Source organism: Balaenoptera ricei, chromosome 3, assembly GCF_028023285.1.
Source record: "Balaenoptera ricei isolate mBalRic1 chromosome 3, mBalRic1.hap2, whole genome shotgun sequence".
Lineage (NCBI taxonomy): Eukaryota > Metazoa > Chordata > Mammalia > Artiodactyla > Balaenopteridae > Balaenoptera > Balaenoptera ricei.
Window position 1 is genome coordinate 52904197 of NC_082641.1, and position 22605 is coordinate 52926801.

General features: G+C 35.5%; 1 protein-coding gene across 8 annotated transcripts in view; it reads left to right on the forward strand.

Moving 5' to 3' along the window:
- ERBIN (erbb2 interacting protein) overlaps positions 1–22605 on the forward strand; it is a 111673-nt gene that overhangs the window by 27073 nt on the left and 61995 nt on the right. For all 8 annotated transcript variants that reach the window (XM_059916493.1, XM_059916498.1, XM_059916499.1 and 5 more), the window contains exons 2-4: positions 8551–8598; positions 14112–14309; positions 16729–16846. In XM_059916493.1, coding sequence (XP_059772476.1) covers positions 14121–14309; positions 16729–16846 — 307 coding nt within the window. In that variant the 5' untranslated portion in view covers positions 8551–8598; positions 14112–14120. The remainder of the gene's footprint in view (positions 1–8550; positions 8599–14111; positions 14310–16728; positions 16847–22605) is intronic.

Sequence of the window (22605 nt, forward strand, 5' to 3'; positions counted from 1 at the left end):
GGGCCAACATCTGTATTCTCAGTCACTATAATGTGTTAAGAGGTTGACATAAAGTGCAGCAATTAGCAAAGGAGACTGAGGTCTGGCCAGTGGTGTAGGAACAAAATCAGGAGGATGTGGTGTCTTGGAAGCTAAGTGAAGAAAATGGGTAAAGTAGTGGGGAGTAATGCTACACTAAGTCAAGTGAGAGATGAACTTAGAATTGTCTGTTGGATTTGGCAATAGGTAGGCCATTAATGATCTAGGAAGAACAGTTTCCATTGAAGTGATTGGGACAAAAATGTGATTGGAGTGGGTTTGAGAACTGTTGATGAAATAATTGAAGTCAGTGCATATAGACAACTTGTTTGGAATTTTGCTGTAAAAGGGAGCAGAGAAATGGGTTAGTAACTGGAGAGATATCCTCAGGAGAGGTCCTTTTTAAGATGGGAGGAAAAATAACACCTACTCGGTGTCTTATATTTCTGCATGTGATCAAAATCAGTTGTTCCTTAGAATATCTTAGAGAACTAGGGTTCTCCTTGGTTTATTTGAGCATCTTGTTCTGTACCCGTCAAGGCTCCCCAAATCATGTGTAATGAGTTCAAGGAGGAAAAGAAGTTGTTATAAGTCATTAGCAGAAACTAAGAAGATTGGGATTTACTCTGGCATAGAGATGAATACTAGGAAGTAAAGAGAAATAAGGGAATACACACGAAGAAATTAGTCCTGCCACTGGATTGTGTTATGGGAATAGTTTAGAATCCGGTCAAGACTGTATGAGAAAGTATTTCTAAGTTTGAAATAATGCCAAGATTTAATTTCCTACCATGTTAAATAAGCACAACATCATTGTGAATATATGTTTGTGATGCGTATTGCCAACAAACGTCTCTTTGCACAGCTTTATTGACTTATTGTTGAAGATAACAGAACGAACTCTGTGTTAGAAAAAGTTGAAATTTACTCACAGACCTTCAGTATTCCTTTTTGGCACAGTTTCACCTTCTCTGAGTTTGGTTATGAGCCATACTGAGCTGCTTTCTTTCCTCATTCTCCCTCTGCTTCCTCCCTCTGATTATAGAATGATCTAATGTTAGGTTTTCAGAGTTAAATAAACCAATTCTAGCTGGGATGTTTGCATTTGTAGTCTTATTTCTAATTGTGGAATGAAAGATTTTTCTGTAAAAATAATTAGGCCCTCTTTTTGTTCCATAAATTGTCATTCCTTCTAAACTGAGATGGAGGAGAATTCTGAAGTTTTTTCTTCTACCTTGACCAAGTTTGTTTCACAAAGGGGTGAGTCAGACTGGCTATCTTCCATGGGAGTATCTTTTCTATAAAGAGAACTGTTTTATCTACCCTGGAAATCTCCTAGTATTTCTTTTTGTTTGTTTGTTTGTTTTTTCCCCAGAAATTTTATTGCACTTTCTCCTAGTATTTCTGCTTCTAGTTAGCATATAGGAAGGCACAAAAATTTTTTGGTCCCCTGGTAAGAATAAGAAAAACCTGTAAAGAATAAAAATCACACTTAAAAAAAAAAAATAGAGCTAGCAAAAAATCAGTGGAATCAAGGAAGCCTTAGTGAACTGATTTCCATAGGTACATGAACCTCTCATAGGTGAGTCAAGAGTGTGGCAGTTTCCCAACCAGATTTCAGTATAGGATGAAGCAGGACTTACCATAAATGGAAAGACTGAAGGGATGAATATAAATCATCCAGTCCTCAAGTGACAGTGTGGGCTTTTGTGAAGGGATAGGAATCTGACAGAGCCCCAAAGGCAAAATTAAATCATTAAACCTGATAATTTTATCCACCTTGAATTTTGCCATAAAGAGGAGTAGAGGCTTAGTTGAAAAAAACCTATAGAAATGTATAGTTCTGCAAATTCTAATGGTTCTTGAATTATGGGACACTGCTGGGGTTGAATCTAAAGGTAAACCGAACCAAAAATATCTGGAATTGCAGCCCAAATTCTTCCTATCTCAAATTTTGACAAGATCAAAAAGATATGGCTGTGGTTGGAGATGGGAAGTTGGGGGTTGAATTGATCACAGAAGAATTCACTCTAATTAAAGCTGCAGCCAGTCCCAGCTCAAATTGGTTCTACTAGGAATCTGAATTATCATTCATCCTAACTGAGAGAAGAGCATAGACTCTCTGGGTAATAAGTAAAACTTAACAATATTACATTCAGTTCTCAACTGTTATTTTATAAAAAGCATCTAGAATACTGTGAAAAATTATGAAATATACAAAGAAAAAGGAAAATATGATTGTATAATTAAGAGAAAACAGTTAACAAAACCAGACTTATTAGATGACCCAGAGTTAGGAGTCAATGAGTTAGGAGACAATGATTTTAAAACAATTTACAGGATAACATGTGAGGGGTTGAGTATTTCAGGAGAGTATTGGGAACTTTGTACCAACACCAGATGTTTTCTAGAACTGAAAAATGCAGTATCTTTTAAAAAAACTGTTCAGATGGGCTTGATAGTAGTAAGAAATAGACTAAGAAATGGTGAATGTGTGAATAAATATGAAAGTCTATTTTCTGGTTTTTAAATTTATATAAATGACAGTTGAATAGTGTAAAACAAAAAAAATTGTGGGATTTTATAATATGTAGAAGTAAAATTTATGACAATAGCATGAAATATGAGCGAGAGTAGACATAAATAAATTATACTCTTACATTTGTTACATCATATATAAAATTACATAGTATAATTAGAATAGTATAATATTATTTGATGGTGGACTATGATGAATTAAGAATACATACTGTACATTCCTAGAGCAACCACAAAATATATATGTATAGCTTAAAGTCCATAAAATGAGATAATATAGGAAAAAAATAACTATATTTGAAGGCAGGAAAAAAAGGAACAAAGAACAAATAAAAAATAAATAGTAATGTAATAAACTTAAATCACACCGGTAATTATATTAAATATAAATGGTCTAAGCCTACCATCAATACATAGAAATTGTCAGATTGGATAAAATAGTAAGACCCAACTATATGCTTCATACAAATAGGCACTTTAAAGACAAATTTGGTTAAAAGTAATAGTTGGAAAAATATACATTAACACTTATCAAAAGAAAGTTCCTATGGCTATAGTGATATCAGGCAAACTATACTTCAAGACAAGGATTATTAGCAGAGAGAAAGGACATTTTATATGTTAAAAGGATCCATTCCTCAGAAGGTACAAGAACCCCAAATGTGTATTTATTGATACTTTATAAGAGATTCAAAATACATGAAATAAAAATTGACAGAAATAAAACATATTTACACTTACGGTTAGAGATTTCAGTACTTTTCAGTAATTAGTAGAAAAAGAATGCCATAAATTAGTAAGGGTACAGAAGATTTGCACACCACTCTCAATCAATTTAACCTGACATTTTTTGAACACTAAACCCAAGAGATGCAGAATGTGACATTTAAATATACATGAAACACTCACCTCGGTAGATCTCATGTGGGCTGTCAAAACTTCAACATGTTGTGAAGACTTGAAATCATAATATTATTTTCTCTGATTACAGTGGAATTAAATTAGAAATCAGTAACAAAATGAGGTTTAGTAGAGCCCTGAATTTTTTTTTTTTTTTTTTTTTTTTTTTTTTTTTGGCTGTACCACGCGGCTTGTGGGATCTTAGTTCTTCAACCAGGGATTGAACCTGGGCCCTCGGCAGTGAGAGCTCCAAGTCCTAACAACTGGACTACCAGGGAATTCCCAATCCCTGAATGTTTTGAAATTAAGATGATTCTGAATAACTCATGGGTAAAATAATAAATCAAATGGGAAATTAGCATTTTAAACAAATTCAACAAAAAGACAACATATCAAATTTTATGAAGTGCATCTCAGAATTTATAGCTTTAAATCTTGAAGAATAAAGTATTAGAATCAATTACTTAATAAGCTTTACCCTAAGAGTCAGAAAAAGAGAGACAAATTCAAAATAAATAAAAGGCTGAAAAAATAGAGAAAAGTGAAATCAGGGAAATGGAAAATGTCCCATCAGTAAATGAACAAATTATGAAGTTTTCTCTTTGAAAAAATCAATACAGTTGGTAAACTTAAGCTTAAAACTACAGCAATTTATATAGCTCTTGAATTTGTGAATCAGCATGTGGTCTTTTATCCTACAAAGAATTACAGCATCATGTCCTCAGGGCTGCATTCAAGGAAGGTAAAAGCAGAAGTTGTAAATCTTCGTGAGGCATAGGCACTGTTACTTGCCTAACTTCTGCCACATTGAGTTGGTATAAGCAAGTCACAGTTCAGCCCAAATTCAAGGATTGGGGAAATAGACTCTGCATCTCTTGATCTTAGGTGGTATAAAACATCGTGGCCATGTTTCTTAAGTTACGCTGGTTAAATCAGAAACAGTAAAGTCTGAGGTTTTACCCTACTTACAAGTTAAAATGTTAACTTGCCAGAAAACACAAGACTTCTAGACCAGAAACAAAGGGTTTATTACTCCCTGAAAAAGCAGCAACCAGGGCAATATTTTGTGTCAGTTACCCGAGCCTAAATCTTCATAGAGCTTCACAGTGAGGGTCAGATGGTGCCTGCACAGATAGTAGTGTGCATTACAGAAGGGGAACCCCAAATTAGGAAACTCTGATCTTTCATAGGACCACTGATGACCTGTCTATCCTTCTCAGGAGAGTGAGAGAGAGAAACCTTATTTTTACTCTGGAATTTAAACAAATCGTCTCTGGAGAGAGGACACTGAACTGTCTCAATGTTGCTGAGTGTTATTATCTGGAATGTATCCTTGTATAAACATCTTAAATTGGCTGTAAATGACATTGCTCAGTGGACCCAGACCATGCAGAAATGTGAGATGTTCATGGAGAATTGTTTTCTAATATAGTATATCCTCTTGTACAATAATTTGCAATCCTCCCATATACAAAATTCGTCACTCTTTTCTCCAAAAGCCTTATCCCACTAGAGTGTCATGTAAGGCTTGAGTCCAGTATCTTATCACCTTACTGAGTTCCAAGTACAGATGAGGCTCTGCTATGCCATTTTGTAATTAGAGAAATGCAAAACACAAATACAGCGAGCTACTTGTCCGCACCTACTACATAGGTTAATATTAAGAAAGACAGAATATCGAGTGTTGGTGAGGATTTAATTGGAACTCTGGGAGTGTTAAGTGATAAAACCAGTTTGTAAAATGACTTGTTTGTTTATTCCTTTTTTTTTTTTAATAAAATTAAACATGCTTATAGACTTTGATCTAGCAATTTCACTCCCATATTTACCCACAAGAACTGAAGCCTGCATTCTCCTAATATTTGTACACAAATGTCATAGCACTCTTATTTAGGATAGGTTGCCTTGGCCAGGGTGTTGACTGGAAAGTAGCACATGGGAACTTTCTGGGGTGATAGAAAGATTTTATATCTTGGTTGCTGTTGGTTATATGGATGTATGCATTGCCAAACTGTACTCTAAAGGTCTTTTTTATTATGTAAGTTATTTGTAAAAATATAAAGTGGAAGTTTATGCAAATGTGGGAACTCTGTGTAACTTCAGTATGTATGTCAACTATTTTATTCCACATTAAGATTTTTTTGGGGGCATATTTAGGCTAACCATGGTTTGATGTGAAAGTTTGATTAACAGTGCTGACGTTGAAGAAGCTCTCAGCTTTCTACTGAATCAGAATTAGGCTAGCAGGGGTCAGACAGCAGCATTGACCTTGTAAGTGTGAAATTTAGCTATTTCACCAGCCTCCTTTCCTCGTTTCTTGCTGTATATGTTGTAGGCATAGCACATTTTATACGTTCAGTTATTTTTGTCTTTCAGAATCAAATGCTCCTATACAGCATTTGTTTTTTTCATTACATAGGTTTTTTTACGTTTTTATTTTTGCTCTTTTGCATATAACTATTTTCATTGTTTACTATTCATGTACTTACCGGTAATGGGTTAATAATGTCCATAAAATGCCTCAGAATTAAGCACAGGTTGTACCAAATACAGATTAGCAAATACTGTGATAGCCATGATTAAACTAAAATGATCTTACACAACCACTAAATACCATCTAATGGCTATGGGCATGCCTGAGGAGCCTTTGTTGTGCATTTCAACTTCTGAACTCATTTAAAAAGATGGTTCCAACATAAGATTTCTCTTAAATCTAGCCAAGTATAACTTGTGATCTCTTCAGATCCATAGGGAAGTATAACATACTGTATTTTAGAAAACCTTTATAGTGATTTCACTTTTCAGTTGGTACAGTAATCCCCCAAATGAGAGTTTATCAAAAAAGTATGGAAAGGGGAAAAGATGGTGGTTTGAGTATAGATGAAATAATATTGACTATGGGTTGATTATTGTTGAAACTGTTAGAAAAAAGTATCACATCAGCATTTTGTGTATGATAAAGAATCTTGAGTTTTATATCTCATCTCCTAAATCAGAATCTCTAGGGAGAAGCTACGGTAATCTGTAGCAGTTTAAAAAATACCCTAAGTGAATTTCGTTTAGCTAGTTGTACCATGGCACCCGAGGTTTCTTTTGTTTTGTTCTCCTCCTCATGAGCAGCTTCTTTTTTTGAAACTGGTGGGAAACTTTGTTAGGATGGTCTATGAATGGTTTTCCGAATCTCTTTATAAAAATGTATCTCTTTCTCTTACTAGATTATTCGCATCTGGCTACAAATCCACTGCTGTGACTCTTGATTCACATTCTGCTCTCTCTACTGCTCTATTTTTCCAATGTCTTTTTTAGCTAAACTACCTGAGTTGCCTGTATTTGCTATGTCAGATTATCCTCTTCCTATTTCTTGAATCCCCTCCAAACAGTGTTTTGTCTCTACCACTGCCCAGTAAGATAATCAGTGACCTTTACATTATTACACAGTGACAAAGTTCTTACTAACATAGTTGATAACTTCCTCCTTGAAACATTTTTTTCCGTTTAGCTTTTAGGATATCACACTTTGGGTGGGTGGTTGGGGGGTAGTTTCTCTTGACTCACTGACTGCTTCTCTTCAATGTTCTATTTCTGGTTCTATTTCTTCTTTATGACCTATTTTTATAATATCTCAGGGCTCAATCATTGAATCTGTTTTCTTCCCTCCCTTCCTTCCTTCCCTTCTTTTCTTTCTTTCTTGAATCTGTACTCTTTTGTCCACATTCATGCCCTTGATTCTTTCATCTAATTTCATTACTTTAAATATTATCTCTAAACAGATAACTTACAAATTTATATCCTTAGTTTGGATTTCTCCCCACATCTCTGAATACCCATATCCAACTGCCTATGTAGGATCGCAGTAGGACAGCTTTCAGGTATTTCAAGCTAAAGTCTCTAAACACAAACTTCCTTCTCTCTTCTCTCTAACCTGCTCCTTCTGTAGCCTTATTCCATCTCAGTTCACTGGCAATGCCATTTTACCAGACTACTATGTATATGGGAGTACCTTGAGTGACAAATTAAGTGGCCATCTTTGCTTGATATATGCAAAGGTATTTTTTGTGGCATGTACTATGGGTGGAATTTGTGGAGAAGGTTAAACAGCTCAGCAGTCCTAAACAATTTAGCATAGAGACATATAGCCCAATATATTTAAAGTGACCCTGTAAATTCTGAAACACATACTTATTAATAACTTTAAAAAAAGATTATTTATGATGTATATACGTTAATGCTGTTATTTTGGGTTTTGGGCTGTCTTATTTTGGAATGTGTTGGTTACAGGTACAGAAAACCTAGCAATGGTTTAAACAAATAGGGGTTTAGTCTTCTTATAAACCAAGAAATCCAGATATTTCTGTAGTTCAGCTACTCAACTGTGCTATTAGAGACCCTCAGCTTGTTTTGTCTTTCTACTCTGTCAGCCTTTTTGGTAGCTTTTTAATCCTCATGCTTGTTGACTCATGGTCATAGGATAGTAGTAGACATGTTCACATCTGTCCCTGGATAAGGAAAGCAAATGTTTTTCCAGGACCAACCCCCATCCCACCCCCAAAGTAGACTTCTAAGTATATGTCATTGATCTTAACTGTGTCATCCATTACCTGTTCACCCTTCTTGGAAAGCTCAAAAGTGGGTTTTTAGCTGGGTCCATTACCACCCTGAATAAGGAAAATTCTGGAAAGGGGGGAAAAAAACTGATAAACAATTAACAGTGTCTGCTACATAGAACCATCAAAAATTACTAAATTTAAATATAATTGGTGATTAGAGTTTATTTGCTTGGGAAAACTTTATTAATTTTCAGTAAGCGCAAATAAATGGGGTTTTAATGGTAGATAGGGAGGTATTTATTATTTGATATAGATGAGGGCTCTCAATAGTTTATAAATGTATTATGAACAGTAAATCCAGTGACTGGTTGAGAAGGTAGCTATGTATTTAGAAGTTAGCAAATTTGTGTGTGTCAGTTTATGGGGCTGAATTATTGAGAATTTTAATTTACATTTTGAGGTAAATAAGAAATTAGAAGAGATATTCCTTAAAGTCATAAAGATCTATTTTTATTGTTAATTTTGTTTCTTTTTATGGTTTCCATAGAATGTTGGCTCAATTAAGAAACATCAGGGAGATAAATTCAACCCAGTGGTAAGTAGTTTTAATTTCTTTTGTTAGAAAATGTTTGAGTTATTATGCCTTTTTTTTTTTTGGTTGGCTTCTCTTCCTCCATTTGATTAGAATGTTTTTGTGTCTGCCGTTTTAAGTCTGATTTCTAAGTGGCTCTTATATCACAACACTAAAATTCTAATTAGCGGTCCCATGTTGATCACTTCCTGTTCCCATCAGGCCAGTCTTTCTCCCTTTGGTTTATTACTTCTTTGTAGTATTGTGTAAGGGAGGATCTCTTTGGGTCTTGTTATTCATTCCCTTTCATACGGTACTTTCCTCTTCTGACCTCAATAATTAAGGTCCCCCTCCTTTCTTATCAATCAGAAGTTTTTAGTCTAAATTGGGATCCATTTTTGTATTGGTTCAGGCCCACTGAATTTATTCTGAGGTCTAAATTGCTCTTTCCTCTGTCTCTGTCCACAGGAAGTTTTGTTTTGTTTTTTGGGGGAAGTTTTCTTTTGTTTTTGTTTTTTTGGGGAAGTTTTCACTTGAGATGTAAACTCTTTGCAGTTTCCTAGAGCTAAGTGTCTAATCTTCTTTTTCTGAATTCATGGTCTCTTCTGAGAAGTTCTGCAGTATGATTAGCACTACAGAAAAGTCTTGGAAGTCTTTTTACCTTTATTAACAATTATTCTGCCTTGTAAATTGCCTCCTACCTCAAGTGCCCTGCACAGATGATTTAAATAAATATAGTACAATAAATACACTTTTTTTTTTTTTGGCCACACTGTGTGGCATGCGAGATCTTAGTTCCCTGACCAGGGATTGAACCCGTGCCCCCTGCATTGGGAGTGCAGAGTCTTAACCACTGGACCACCAGGGAAGTCCCTACACTCTTAAACCATGTACATTTGGTAATAACATTTCATGTACATTATTCTCAGCTGGGAGTTATACTTCCAAATCCATTATGATTTCTGGAAAATGGATTTTTTAGGCCATATCTTGCAAGTTATTGCATACTATCATATTATATAAATATAAGCATGCAGTAGTTATAATATGAACCAGAATAATAGTTTGAAATATTGTATTAGTGCTGTCTCCTAGAACTTTCTGCAGTGATAGAAATGTTCTGTATCTTCTCTTATTTAGTATGGTATCCATTAGCCACCTGTGGCTATTGAGCATTTAAAATATGGTCAGTGTGACTGAAACCAGATTTAAAATTTTGTCTGATTTAACTTGAATTTTCAGGTTAAAATGCCACTGTGTCTAGTGGCTACCAGATTGGACAGAGCAGATAGAGTTTTTTCCCCGTTTTTCTTAAGTGTCCCCCTAACTCATTATCAGTTGAAGTCTTAGAATCTCTTGAAAAAGAAAGTGTATATTCGTATTTAGAATCTTTTTTTATTATCTCATTAAACACACAAGTATAAGCTAAATTCCCCTTTAGTGATTAAATTCTTATTAGATCAATAAGACTGCTTATTCTTATCAGTAAAATACACTTTCATGTAAACATAGATTAAGCATATTCAGTAAACTTTATTGACAAAGTAATTTTTTGTTTCTATTGAGGTATAATTGACATATAACATTGTATTAGTTTCAAGTAATACAACATAGTGATTCAATATTTGTATATGTTGCAAAATGATCCTCACAATATGTCTAGGTAACATCCAGTCACCATACATAGTAACAATTTTTTTTCTTGTGATGAGAGCTTTGGATCTACTCTCTTAGCAACTTTCAAATATACAGTACAGTATTACTAACTATAGTCACCTTGCTGTACATTACATCCCCATGGGACAAAAATTTTAGATAGAAACATTTGATGTTTGACATCATAGTGTAAGGGAGGAAAAAATTTTCCTTCACCCTCTTAGGGTTCCTGTCTGGGTGTGAAAATTAAACTGACAAAGACAGATTAAAAGGAGAAAAATATATACATTTATTTAATGTAAGTTTTAAGTGACACAGGGAGCCTTTGTAAGGAAAGGAAGACCCAAAGAAACAGTTAAACCTGAGTATTTTTATGCCATGTTTGATGAAGTGGACAGTTGTGTAGAAATACGATAGATCAAAGAGTATGAAGTAAGTGTAGTAAACTGGGGGAGATTTAACAAGTCCTATTCATTAGAATTCTTCTTCCTTCATCTTCAGAGATACCTCCTGGTATAGGGAGGGCACCTTTCACAGGAGGATTTTATTACCTGTTTCAGGGGAGAAGGGCGTGGAAGGTCAGAGTGACCTTCCTGCTACTGCTGTTTCATCAAACTCCTTTAGCTTAAAATATTCAGTATGTTAGGGTGCCATATTTTGGGGTGGTATGTCCTGAACCCCATCGGCAGCTTGTTTTTGTAAACCCTAAAGGAGAAGTATGTAGTAAAGACCTATTGATATTTGAATTATTTCATGAATCTGAGTTCAAGTATATCATTATATATTGAGAAGCAGTATAGTGCACTACAAGCACAGAATCAGTTTCTTTATGGAAAAATAGGGATAATAATAATACATGCCTTAGAAAGATACATGAGGATGAAATGAGAATAAGCATATAGTTTTTTTTTTAATATTTTATTTTATTTTATTTTTTGTTGTGGTACGAGGGCTCTCTAGTTGTGGCATGCGGGCTCAGTAGTTGCAGCGCGCAGGCTTAGTAGCCCCGCGGCATGTGGGATCTTAAGTTTCCCGACCAGGGATCAACCCATGTCCCCTGCATTGGAAGGCGGATTCTTAACCACTGGACCACCAGGAAAGTCCTGAAACATACAGTTTATATAAAGAATTTAGCACAGTGCCTGGCACACATGGTAAGTAAGAATAGTCAGATTTTTTTTTTTTTTTTAAGTTGCAAGGGAAATACTTACACTATTGTCAAACTCTTTAAGAATATGATATAATTGAAGAGTTAGAAGCAGTGCCTTGCAAAGCCATATTGGAGCCTGAGGCAAAAGAAAAAAAATTAGTCATACTGATTCTGTCTTTATTTTTAAATTTACCAGTTTGGTCATTAATGGTTTATTTTTCAGTGATTTGGATTTTTTAAAAAGAAATTGCATTAAAATATTTAATTTGATTACTGAGTTTGTGTGTGTGTGTGTGTGTGTGTGTGCGCGCATGCACGCGCACGTGCCTGAGGCATTTGCTGCACTGGCTTCAACCTAGCCTTGGCTCTGGGTAGAAGTAATCTAATACTCTAATAGAGTCTTCTGCTTAGGGCAAGAATTTATTATTATTTTACAAAGAATTGATAACATTAATTAGCAATCATTTATTGACGTAGGCTTTTCTTTGCTAGTGTAATGTTAGCCTCCTCGTTGGAATTAACCTCGGTATGAACGTTGTGTTCTTAATAAAATTAGCCTTGAGAATTTTCACTAATTCAGAATTGAGCCTTTCCCCACAGTTAGATCGAAATAATGAAGTCTGCACTTTACTGGAGCAAGTTTCTTCTCTAGTGTGTAACCTTATACACATATAAGACCTATAAACTGTAGAAAAATTAAAAGAACAATATTAATTGAAACAAAATATACTTGGCATAGATTGGAATTTTGATGTGGGAGAGTTACAGGAAAGTTAATGGCTGGTTAGGAGACCTGAAAATATCTTTGTACTCCCACTTTCTACTCAGAACTGCATAGAGTCAAGTTCTTAATTGAGAAACAGCTCTTAGTCAGAAATTAAAGAAATATCTTTGTTGTATTAGGGTTTTTCTTGTTGAGGATGAGCAGACTAATAAAGCATGGTTCTTTTTAAAAATATTTTTTTTAATTGGCGCATAATTGGTTTACAGTGTTGTGTTATTTTCTGCTGTACTACGAAGTGAATTAGCTATATGTATACGTATATCCCCTCCCTCTTGGACCTCCCTCCCACCACCCCCCCATGCCACCCATCTAAGGACATCACCTAACACTGAACTGAGCTTCCTGTGCTTTATAGCGTGTTCCCACTAGCTATCTATTTTACGCATGGTAGTGTATATATGTCAATCCTAATCTCCCAATTCATCCCACCCTCCCCTTCCCACCCCCGTGTCCACATGTCCATTCTCTATGTCTCGTCTCATTCCTGCCCTGCTAATAGGTTCATCTGTACCATTTTCTAGATTCCACATATATGTGTTAATATACGATATTTGTTTTTCTCTTTCTGGCTTACTGCACTCTGTAAGACAGACTCTAGGTCCATCGACATTTCTACAAATGACCTAATTTCATTCCTTTTAATGGCTGAGTAATATTCCATTGTATACATGTACCACATCTTCTTTATCTGTTCATCTGTCATTGGACATTTAGGTTGTTTCCATGTCCTGGCTATTGTAAATAGTGCTGCAATGAACATTGGGGTACATGTGTCCTATTGAATTATGGTTTTCTCAGGGTATATGCCTAGTAGTGGGATTGCTGGGTCATATGGTAGTTCTATTTTTAGTTTTTTAACGAACCTCTATAGTGTTCTCCACAGTGGGGTTCCCTTTTCTCCACACCCTCTCCAGCATTTTTTGTTTGTAGATTTTTTGATGATGGCCATTCTGACCAGTGTGAGGTGATACCTCATTGTAGTTTTTTTTTTTTTTTTTTTAATTAATTAATTAATTAAATTTTGGCTGCATTGGGTCTTTGTTGCTGCACACAGGCTTTTTCTAGTTGTGGCAAGCGGGGGCTACTCTTCGTTGTGGTGCCCAGGCTTCTCATTGTGGTGGCTTCTCTTGTTGCGGAGCACAGACTCTAGGCCTGTGGGCTTCAGTAGTTGTGGCATGCGGGCTTCAGTAGTTGTGGCTCGCAGGCTGTAGAGCGCAGACTCAGTAGTTATGGTGCACGGGCTTAGTTGCTCCGCGGCATGTGGGATCTTCCTGCACCAGGGCTTGAACCCGTGTCCCCTGCATTGGCAGGCATATTCTTAACCACTGCGCCACCAGGGAAGTCCCACCTCATTGTAGTTTTGATTTGCATTTCTCATAATTAGTGATGTTGAGCATCCTTCATGTGCCCCTTGACCATCTGTATGTCCTCCTTGGAGAGATGTTTATTTAGGACTTCTGCCCATTTTTTGATTAGTTTGTTTTTTTGATATTGAGCTCCATGAGCTGTTTGTATATTTTGGAGATTAATCCTTTGTCTGTTGCTTCGTTTGCAAATATTTTCTCCCATTCTGAGGGTTGTCTTTTCGTCTTGTTTATGGTTTCCTTTGTTCTGCAAAAGCTTTTAAGTTTCATTAGGTCCCATTTGTTTATTTTTGTTTTTACTTTCATTACTCTGGGAGGCAGGTCTATATGCTTATAGAAGCATATAACTGGTTACTTAATGGATCATTTTGTGAAGTACAGAAGTGCTTGAGTTTAATTTGATGTTCACTATATATAAAATTTGATAGTAAAGCAATGTTAAATGCATTCTATTTAGTGTGTGTTGGGGAGGAGATATTTATCTGTGATATGTAAACTGTGAGAATTGAATTGGAATAATTTGTTTTGAAAAATTGTTATAATACATGTTTTTACTAAATTTATTTTTGTTTGTATATTGCAGTGTCTAAAAATGACTACAAAACGAAGTTTGTTTGTGCGGTTGGTACCATGTCGTTGTCTACGAGGAGAAGAGGAGACCGTCACTACTCTTGATTATTCTCATTGCAGTTTGGAACAGGTTCCCAAAGAGATTTTTACTTTTGAAAAAACTCTGGAGGAGCTCTACTTAGATGCTAATCAGATTGAAGAGCTTCCAAAGGTATGTTAATCCAGTCTTTCAAGAATTGCCTTTGGTTATTTTTATGCCTATAAATATGATATTCCCAATGTTACCATAATGCTGCATATATATATATATATATGGGCATTGTTTCCCCTTTTTCTGGTTTACTTTCACCTTATGGTGTGCAACATGACTCAAATTTTTTTAAATAGAATTTTTAACCTTTATCTCTTCAAGTTAATTGCTTAAATACTTGTGCAAATAATTTAAAATTTTGTATTTAATTCCAGTACCTTAGCCACTAAGGTAGACAATAAGACTGCACAATTTCTGCAGCCAATAGATTTAACTAGACAAAGAATTGAAATTAATGTTTTTCTAGTTTTCCTGAGACATTGATCTACATTGTAGTTATTGAGGATAAATTGTCCTTTCAGTTATCACATCAGAATTTTGCTTTTAACAGCTTTGTAGAGGTAGTATTCTGTTTTCCCCATTTCAGTTTGTTTGGAAAAGTTTTGGAGGACTTAACGTTTCTGAAATGTAGGAGCAACTAGCAGGAGAAAATAGGTTTGTTGCCATGAAACATCATCTCACATTAACAACTTCTTTGCTAAAATTTTTTAGTGGCGGCTACTTTTTTTTCCTTAAATTCTAACCCATCTTCATCCTCTACTCAGTTTCTTATTGTTGCGCGGAAAGCTACGATAGTTTTGTCAGAGAGCTTTACCACCCACACAACAGTGGTTTTCAAGCTGTGGGTAAAGACTTATTAGTGGCTCATAAAAATCAATTTAATATATGGGGCATTTCCGAATAATGAACTATTATTTGGACTGGCAGATTTAGAAAATAAAAAATACAGGACACCCAATTAAATTACACTTTTCAGATAAACAGTGAATAATTTTTTAGCATAAGTGTATCTTATGCAGTATATAGGACATACTTTCACTAAAAAATTATTGTTTATCTGAAACCCAAGTTTAATCAGGCATCTTGTATTTTATCTGGCAACCTTAACTGTCATAGAGTAGAAAATAAAGAGGGTTGCATGTATCTATTGTAACTTAAAATATTTGTTTTAGATTTGTGTGTGTGTGTATATACACACTGGATGGCAGCAGTGTTTTGAAGAAGGTTTTCTTTGGGTGGCCAGTGGTAAAATCATTTTGAAAGCAGTGCTATCCAAGATTGTCTTGTAAAGAAATCTGTATATAGATGTGGATAAAATATTAAAGGTTGTGGGTTGCATGTTCATGAATTTCTCCCCTAAGTTGTAATAGGGTGCTTTATAATTGACTGTTCCCTTGTATATTGTTTTTCAGCAAGTAATTTATCTTCCTTAGCTAGTTCTCTTAGAGAAAATGGAAGACTAAAATTAGTCCCTTTTTCTAATCACCACCAGCAAGGTCTCAGTCTGGGGACTGTGTTGAAAAGAGAGAGGCTTGCTATGATAGTGAAAATAACTGAATCATTTATCATGCCTAGCAATTTTCCATTTTTGGAAGAATGCTCTTCTTAAATAGGACTTATTCAGTGCCATCTTGCACACAGTTTTGTTTTTTTCTAAAGACTCTTCTTTTTTAGAATAATTTTAGATTCACAGCAAAATTAAGAGGAAGGTCTAGAGATTTCCCAAATATATACCCTGTCCCCACACATGGATGGCCTCCACCCTTATCAGCATCCCCCACCAGAGTGGTACCAGAGTGGTTAAACCACCAGAGTAGTTAAAACTGATGAACCTATGTTGAAAAATCATAATCACCCAAAGTTCATGGTTTACATTATGATTTGCTCTTGGTGTTGTGCATTTTGTGGGTTTGGACAAATATATAACGACACGTATTCATCATTATGCTGTCAAACAGTATTTTCAGTGCCCTAAAAATCCTCTATGCTCTGTACAGTTTTTTGGTGTGGGGCTTAGAAGTAGCCCATTTACTTACTGCTTTTGGTTAAATATATTTTGGTCACATTTCATTATTGTGATTTTAGCATAACAGTATATTTGCTCCCTTATTTATTTTGTTCTCCCAAATCAGAATTCTATATTTTAAGTCATTTAAAATCAGTTGTACATATTTGAATTTAATTTATATAAACTTTCATTTTGGAATAAGGATGCTTGGAATACAGGATCCAAAGTTTACCATATTTAACAGCCACTTATTTTTTATGACCTTAGCAGGAAATACACCATATACTTGTTTTCACTAAGTGCATTTCACCCAGGGCAGAAGTGTGAGGATAGAAATCATTCTGAGTAGTCCAACTGTGTTCAGATCCATAATAGCATAAAATAATAAGAGATCTTCCCTGGTATTTGTGTAGGTATAACTCATTCAGTTTTAATGACATTAATAATATTTGTTTGTGTAAAGGTTAATCAATGAAATATTTAAGGAAACTTAAGGAATAATCAAAATCCTTCTCTACCTTGTTTCAACAGCAACTTTTTAACTGTCAGTCTCTACACAAACTGAGTTTGCCAGATAATGATTTAACAACATTACCAGCATCTATTGCAAATCTCATTAATCTCAGGGAACTGGATGTCAGCAAGAATGGTGAGATTTTTTTTCCCCCTAACTTTTTGTACTTGGGAACATGTTATATTATTAAAATTTCTATTGTGTTTTAGCAAATAAAAAGATAGAATTAAAAAGTCAGATTGTAATGTACTATCATAATTAGCTTTCATATATATATAAATGATCTATGAGAACTTAAAGGCAGAGAGTAAGTATAAACAATTTAAAATGACTGTTTAATTAAAATGCTGTGGGTAAATGCATGTACATATTTATATATCCTTATATCTGTTTTTTTTTGTATATATTTACAGCCCTGTTTGTGATGGTGAGAAACTAGTAACAACTAACTGTAATGTCCGTTGTTGATTACATAATTTGATGCATCCATAAGAGTGGAATGTAATGTAGCTCCATCAATGCTGACATAAAATATTCACAGTGTAGTGGTAAAGGTTAAAAAAAAAAAGTTGTGCAACATAAACGAATTGAACATCAACAAATATTTATTGAGAGACCACTCTGTGCCAAATACTTTATTAGGAGTTGGATTACAATTAATGATGAAAAGTAAAAGGACATGGTCACTGTTCTCCTGGGGCACACAGTCGTGGTTTTGTTTGTTTAGTTTGATAAACGTTGAAGAAAGTATGGAAAATATATTCCAAAATGTTAAGTGCTTACCTTGGAGGGAGAGAGAAGTAGACACTTGAAAATTTTAGAATGAGCATATATTCCAATATATTGGAATAAGCATTTCCCAAGAACAAGGAAATCCTTATACATAACCACAATATCATTATCACGCTCAAGAAATTTGACACCACATTTTCCCTGTTGCCTAATAATGCCCTTTTTAGCTATTTGCTCACCCTACCCCCACCTTCAAGTTAAAGATCACATATAGCATTCAGTTGTGTCTGTTTGATCTTTCAAAACCAGGAACAGTTTGCCCATGTTTTTGTGATACTGTCATTTTTATAGAGTTCGGGTCAGTTGGTTTTTAATTTGTGTGAGTTTTCTTATGATTTTATTTTAGGTTAAATAAATTTCCTCAGCTTGAAACTTCTCTTTAAGGGCAGTTTGAAATTTGTTTCCATTCCTTGTGCTTAATAGAGTGGCAAGTATTGCTTGATAAATTCCAAAGTAAATGAACTTGATCCATTACATTGTGCTCTGCATATGCTGACAGTTAAGTAGTGTTATAGAACTTCGGAACTGTTGTGACTTTAGAAGTCATCAAGTGTAACCTTCCACTCCAAAGGGGTATCTTTTCTACTTTTTGGTCTTTTAAAATGAGAGATGTTAAGGTGTAAGGAAAGAGACCTGAAATAACCTGGATGTTATTGATAAAACTCTATGCGCCTGGGAGAGGCTAGTAACCCATGTAACTAGTCTTCATGATATGAAACTATTACTTGGCTCAATAATGAACACGCTTACATATATCCTCCTGAAAATGCACTAACTCCAGACTTATTACTCTAAATTGAGAATGGTGCAATTATGGCCCTGCAGCATCATTAAATTAATATCTTAGACTTTCATGCAACTTCTTGAAGAATAATGTGTTTGAGTAGACAACCTATTGAACTGTAGTGTTTCTCTTTTTTTTCATTCTAGTTTCAGCAGTTCCTTCTTGCTTATATTGAAAACCTGCTTTGTACAATTGTGTCAGCTTGTGTTTTTGAGGAGTTGGAGATAATTTCTATGTGACCAAAAGATTTAGGATAAGCACTTGAATATTCTGCCCTGAAAGAGAATGGCTTTAGTAATTGTTGCCAACAAAACCTTACAATTTATTTTCATTAAAAATTAAGTTGATTTATCTATTCCTTTCTTCTCTATGTGATCTCATCTTTTTTTTTTTTTTTTTTTTTAAGAAATTCACGTTCTTTTATTTATTTATTTATTTATTTATGACTGTGTTGAGTCTTCGTTTCTGTGTGAGGGCTTTCTCTGGTTGTGGCAAGCGGGGGCCACTCTTCATCGCGGTGCACGGGCCTCTCACTGTCGCGGCCTCTCTTGTTGCGGAGCACAGGCTCCAGATGCGCAGGCTCAGTAATTGTGGCTCACGGGCCCAGTTGCTCCGTGGCATGTGGGATCTTCCCAGACCAGGGCTCGAACCCGTGTCCCCTGCATTGGCAGGCAGATTCTCAACCACTGCGCCACCAGGGAAGCCCTCATCTGTTTTTTAAATGGCAGAATCAGTCCCTTGCCTTTTACTTGTTTCCTTGGCTTTTTTTTTCTCTTTTTGGTCTTAAACTGATGTCTAAATGCAACCGCATTTCATTGATGGTGAAAAAAGCTAGTGAGGAGAGACAAGAAACTATGATAATGTCGGAACCATTACCTTGACTGATAAAAATTCTGGTATTCCTAATTCCTAATCTGATAGTCATCATTACAACTGATGTAATTAACCCACTTTACTTTTAGAGAGTTGAGATTATTTTAACTAACTTGTAATATGTAACCCTAAAGTGTATGTTTATACAAGTCTATGTTATTTATTTATTTATTGGCTGTGCCTTGTGGCTTGTGGGGTCTTAGTTCCCCGACCAGAGATTCAACCCGGGCCACGGCAGTGAAAGCCTAGAATTCTGACCTCTAGGCCACCAGGGAACTCCAGCTGCGTTACTGAAAACAAGAAAATAGCATGCATATTATAGTTGATGTGGTTGGTTATGAGAAATTTGAGTTTTGCTAGTTGCGTATTTGATTAAGTAACAACTTGCTTAAAAGAGAGGATAGCATGCTAAATGAAAGTAGCGTTTATCAGATTTTGGAAGTATTAAAATTACATTTAGTATTAAGATGACCACTATGTTAGAGATAGATGGGAGTTTCATCTTATATTCTGAATGAGAAAATTGAATTACCCCTAAATTTTTTCTATATTACAACATCTCATCGTGTTAAATCTTGCATAAGATGCTTTAATCTTGTATCCAAGCTCTACTATTTTTTCCTTTTAGGTGTTTTTATCAGTTCAATCTAATAATATTCTAGTATATCTTAATATACCAGATGCTGCTTTCATATTTATTATCTACGTGCCCTGCTTGGAAGGAGGCAGGAAACATTGTGGCATACTTTATTAGTGTTTCAGCAAGCTGTATTTATTTAAAAGCACTTGTTTTAGGATTTTTACTTTCACATTTTCTTAGTTTCTGATCTTTCACGTATTTCTTCCAGTGTTTTTCAACTGGCCAAGTAACATGGTTTAGTGATTAAAACATTTATTTAGGAAAAAGAAGAATTGTACCCTAATCATTGCTTCTCTGTTTATTTGCCCTGTTGTTATATTGGGGAATTAATCTCATTCTCGGTTAGACTATACATAATATTATCAATATTACCACGTCCCGTCTTGCCTCATGAGACTGCCGACCAAATTGTGGACTAGTCTATGTATAGGATGTATATAAATTTAAGGTATTAATATTTGTATTCATTTTGTATGGAATTCTTTTTTTATCATTTATATTCTACGATAAAACTAGAGTGTTAGTTTATGAGTCTTAATTTGCTCTTTCCTTTCAGGTCTAAAGTTTTGATTTGTTAGATTTTTTTTTAAATTTTATTTATTTATTTATTTATTTATTTATTTATGGCTGTGTTGGGTCTTCGTTTCTGTGCGAGGGCTTTCTCTAGTTGCGGCAAGTGGGGGCCACTCCTCATCGCGGTGCGCAGGCCTCTCACTATCGCGGCCTCTCTTGTTGCGGGGCACAGGCTCCAGACGCGCAGGCTCAGTAATTGTGGCTCACGGGCCTAGTTGCTCCGCGGCATGTGGGATCTTCCCAGACCAGGGCTCGAACCTGTGTCCCCTGCATTGGCAGGCAGATTCTCAACCACTGAGCCACCAGGGAAGCCCTGTTGTTAGATTTTTAAAGAAATGAAAAGCTCACCAAGCTGCTATTGCAAGCGATTGCAGATAGCAACTGGTGTTAGAGAAATTATCATCCGTTGTGTTCAAATGGCCTGTCTTCTTGAGAAGACCAATAGGGATGATGATTAAAACAATTTGCGAAAGGGGTTGATAGAGAAAGCTGATGGAGAGGAGAGAGAAAAGAAATGAAGACTATCTAGTTGTTAATTCTCTCTATATAAGCACACTGATTAAAAGCTAGGAATTGTAAGGCAAAGAAACCAGAAAGAGTGGCTCAGATCTTTCTGTCTGATATGGGAATGCTAGAGAGGTTAATTAGGCCTTTTTTAAAAAAATCGAGTCCAAAAGTCCAGAAAGAATGGGTTGAAAGTTTGTGGGTCAGAACAGAAAGCAGTTCCTTGAACCTGAGAAAATCTGATGATTGGGGACAAAATGTTGGAAAAGCCTCTTCACTTTAAGTTCAAAGAAGTTATATTGATTACAAGGGAAATTATAGATTGCTGGGGAAGTCACTATTTTTCTCTGTGTTTTAAAATTTCTAAAATTGCTAATTTGCTTAATAGTTAATGTTTAAGTTCAGCTGTTTTAATAAATCAGCTTATTTAAGATAATGAAAGAAGAAAAACCATGTGTTAAACTGACCTGGAAGTTAAAAAATGTAGGCTGGTGATCACTGGTCACTGCTAAGTGTGTTGTTAATGTAGGCTATAAGTGGGGTGTGCAGTCACTGTGCCTTGCCATAGGCCTTACCATTCACTGTGTTATAACTGATCCAAACCATACACCTGTTATCCCCTAGCCAATATAATCATCTGAGTTTGCAATTTCTCCTTTAGCCTGTTTTGACTGGAACTCAGTGTTACATTCTGTACTATTTAATTACCTTAGCCTTTAAAATACAGAAACAGTAAGGAGCCACTATTAACTTATATTGTACATTTAGGGCATTGGAGGAGTGTTGATGCCCTCCAAACAGAGATCACCAGGATTACATGTGATTGAGCCATGGGGATGGAAGGGGAGTCTCAGGGGGTGCTAAAAGACTTATAGGATTTGGGCTTGTGCTTGGTGATTGGAAGAAGGTTTAAGAATATGAGGGTTTGCTATGGATGGAATGCTGTCAAGAAGTAGGAGTAATTCTGTGATTGAGAATATTAATAAATCTCATCTATAGGGAGGGCAGATTAGAGCAAGACTAAAACTATAATCAGTAAAAAAGCAGCTGTCACTCATTAAGATAAGGGGTGGCTTGGACAAGGTTCATATTTTATCTTTGTCAAGACATGATTACAAATTTGCTTTTGTCTTGATCTGTCATGGTTAAGGAATGGCCTCGTCTAATATTGGTATTCAGTGAAATTGCTTAGTTCAACAGGAAAATACTAAGACCTCCCTTTGAATGCAGCTTGTTCATAGTAAGACAAGGACTAGCTGATAGTACAAGGCCAGTTCCTAGATTTCAGGAGGTATTTTCTCTTTCTTCGCAGTAAAGGGAGAACTCTTCTGTAACCAAAATAGATTAATATGAGAAGGATAGCCATGTTTTTTTTTTTGTTTGTTTTGTTTTGTTTTTTAAACATCTTTATTGAAGTATAATTGCCTTACAGTGGTGTGTTAGCTTCTGCTTTATAACAAAGTGAATCAGTTATACATATACAATATGTTCCCATATCTCTTCCCTCTTGCATCTCCCTCCCTCCCACCCTCCCCATCCCACCCCTCTAGGTGGTCACAAAGCACCGAGCTGATCTCCCTGTGCTATGCGGCTGCTTCCCACTAGCTATCTATTTTACATTTGGTAGTGTATATATGTCCATGACACTCTCTCACCCTGTCACATCTCACCCCACCCCCTCCCCATATCCTCGATAGCCATGTTTTATAGTATCTTCGTTTTAATGAG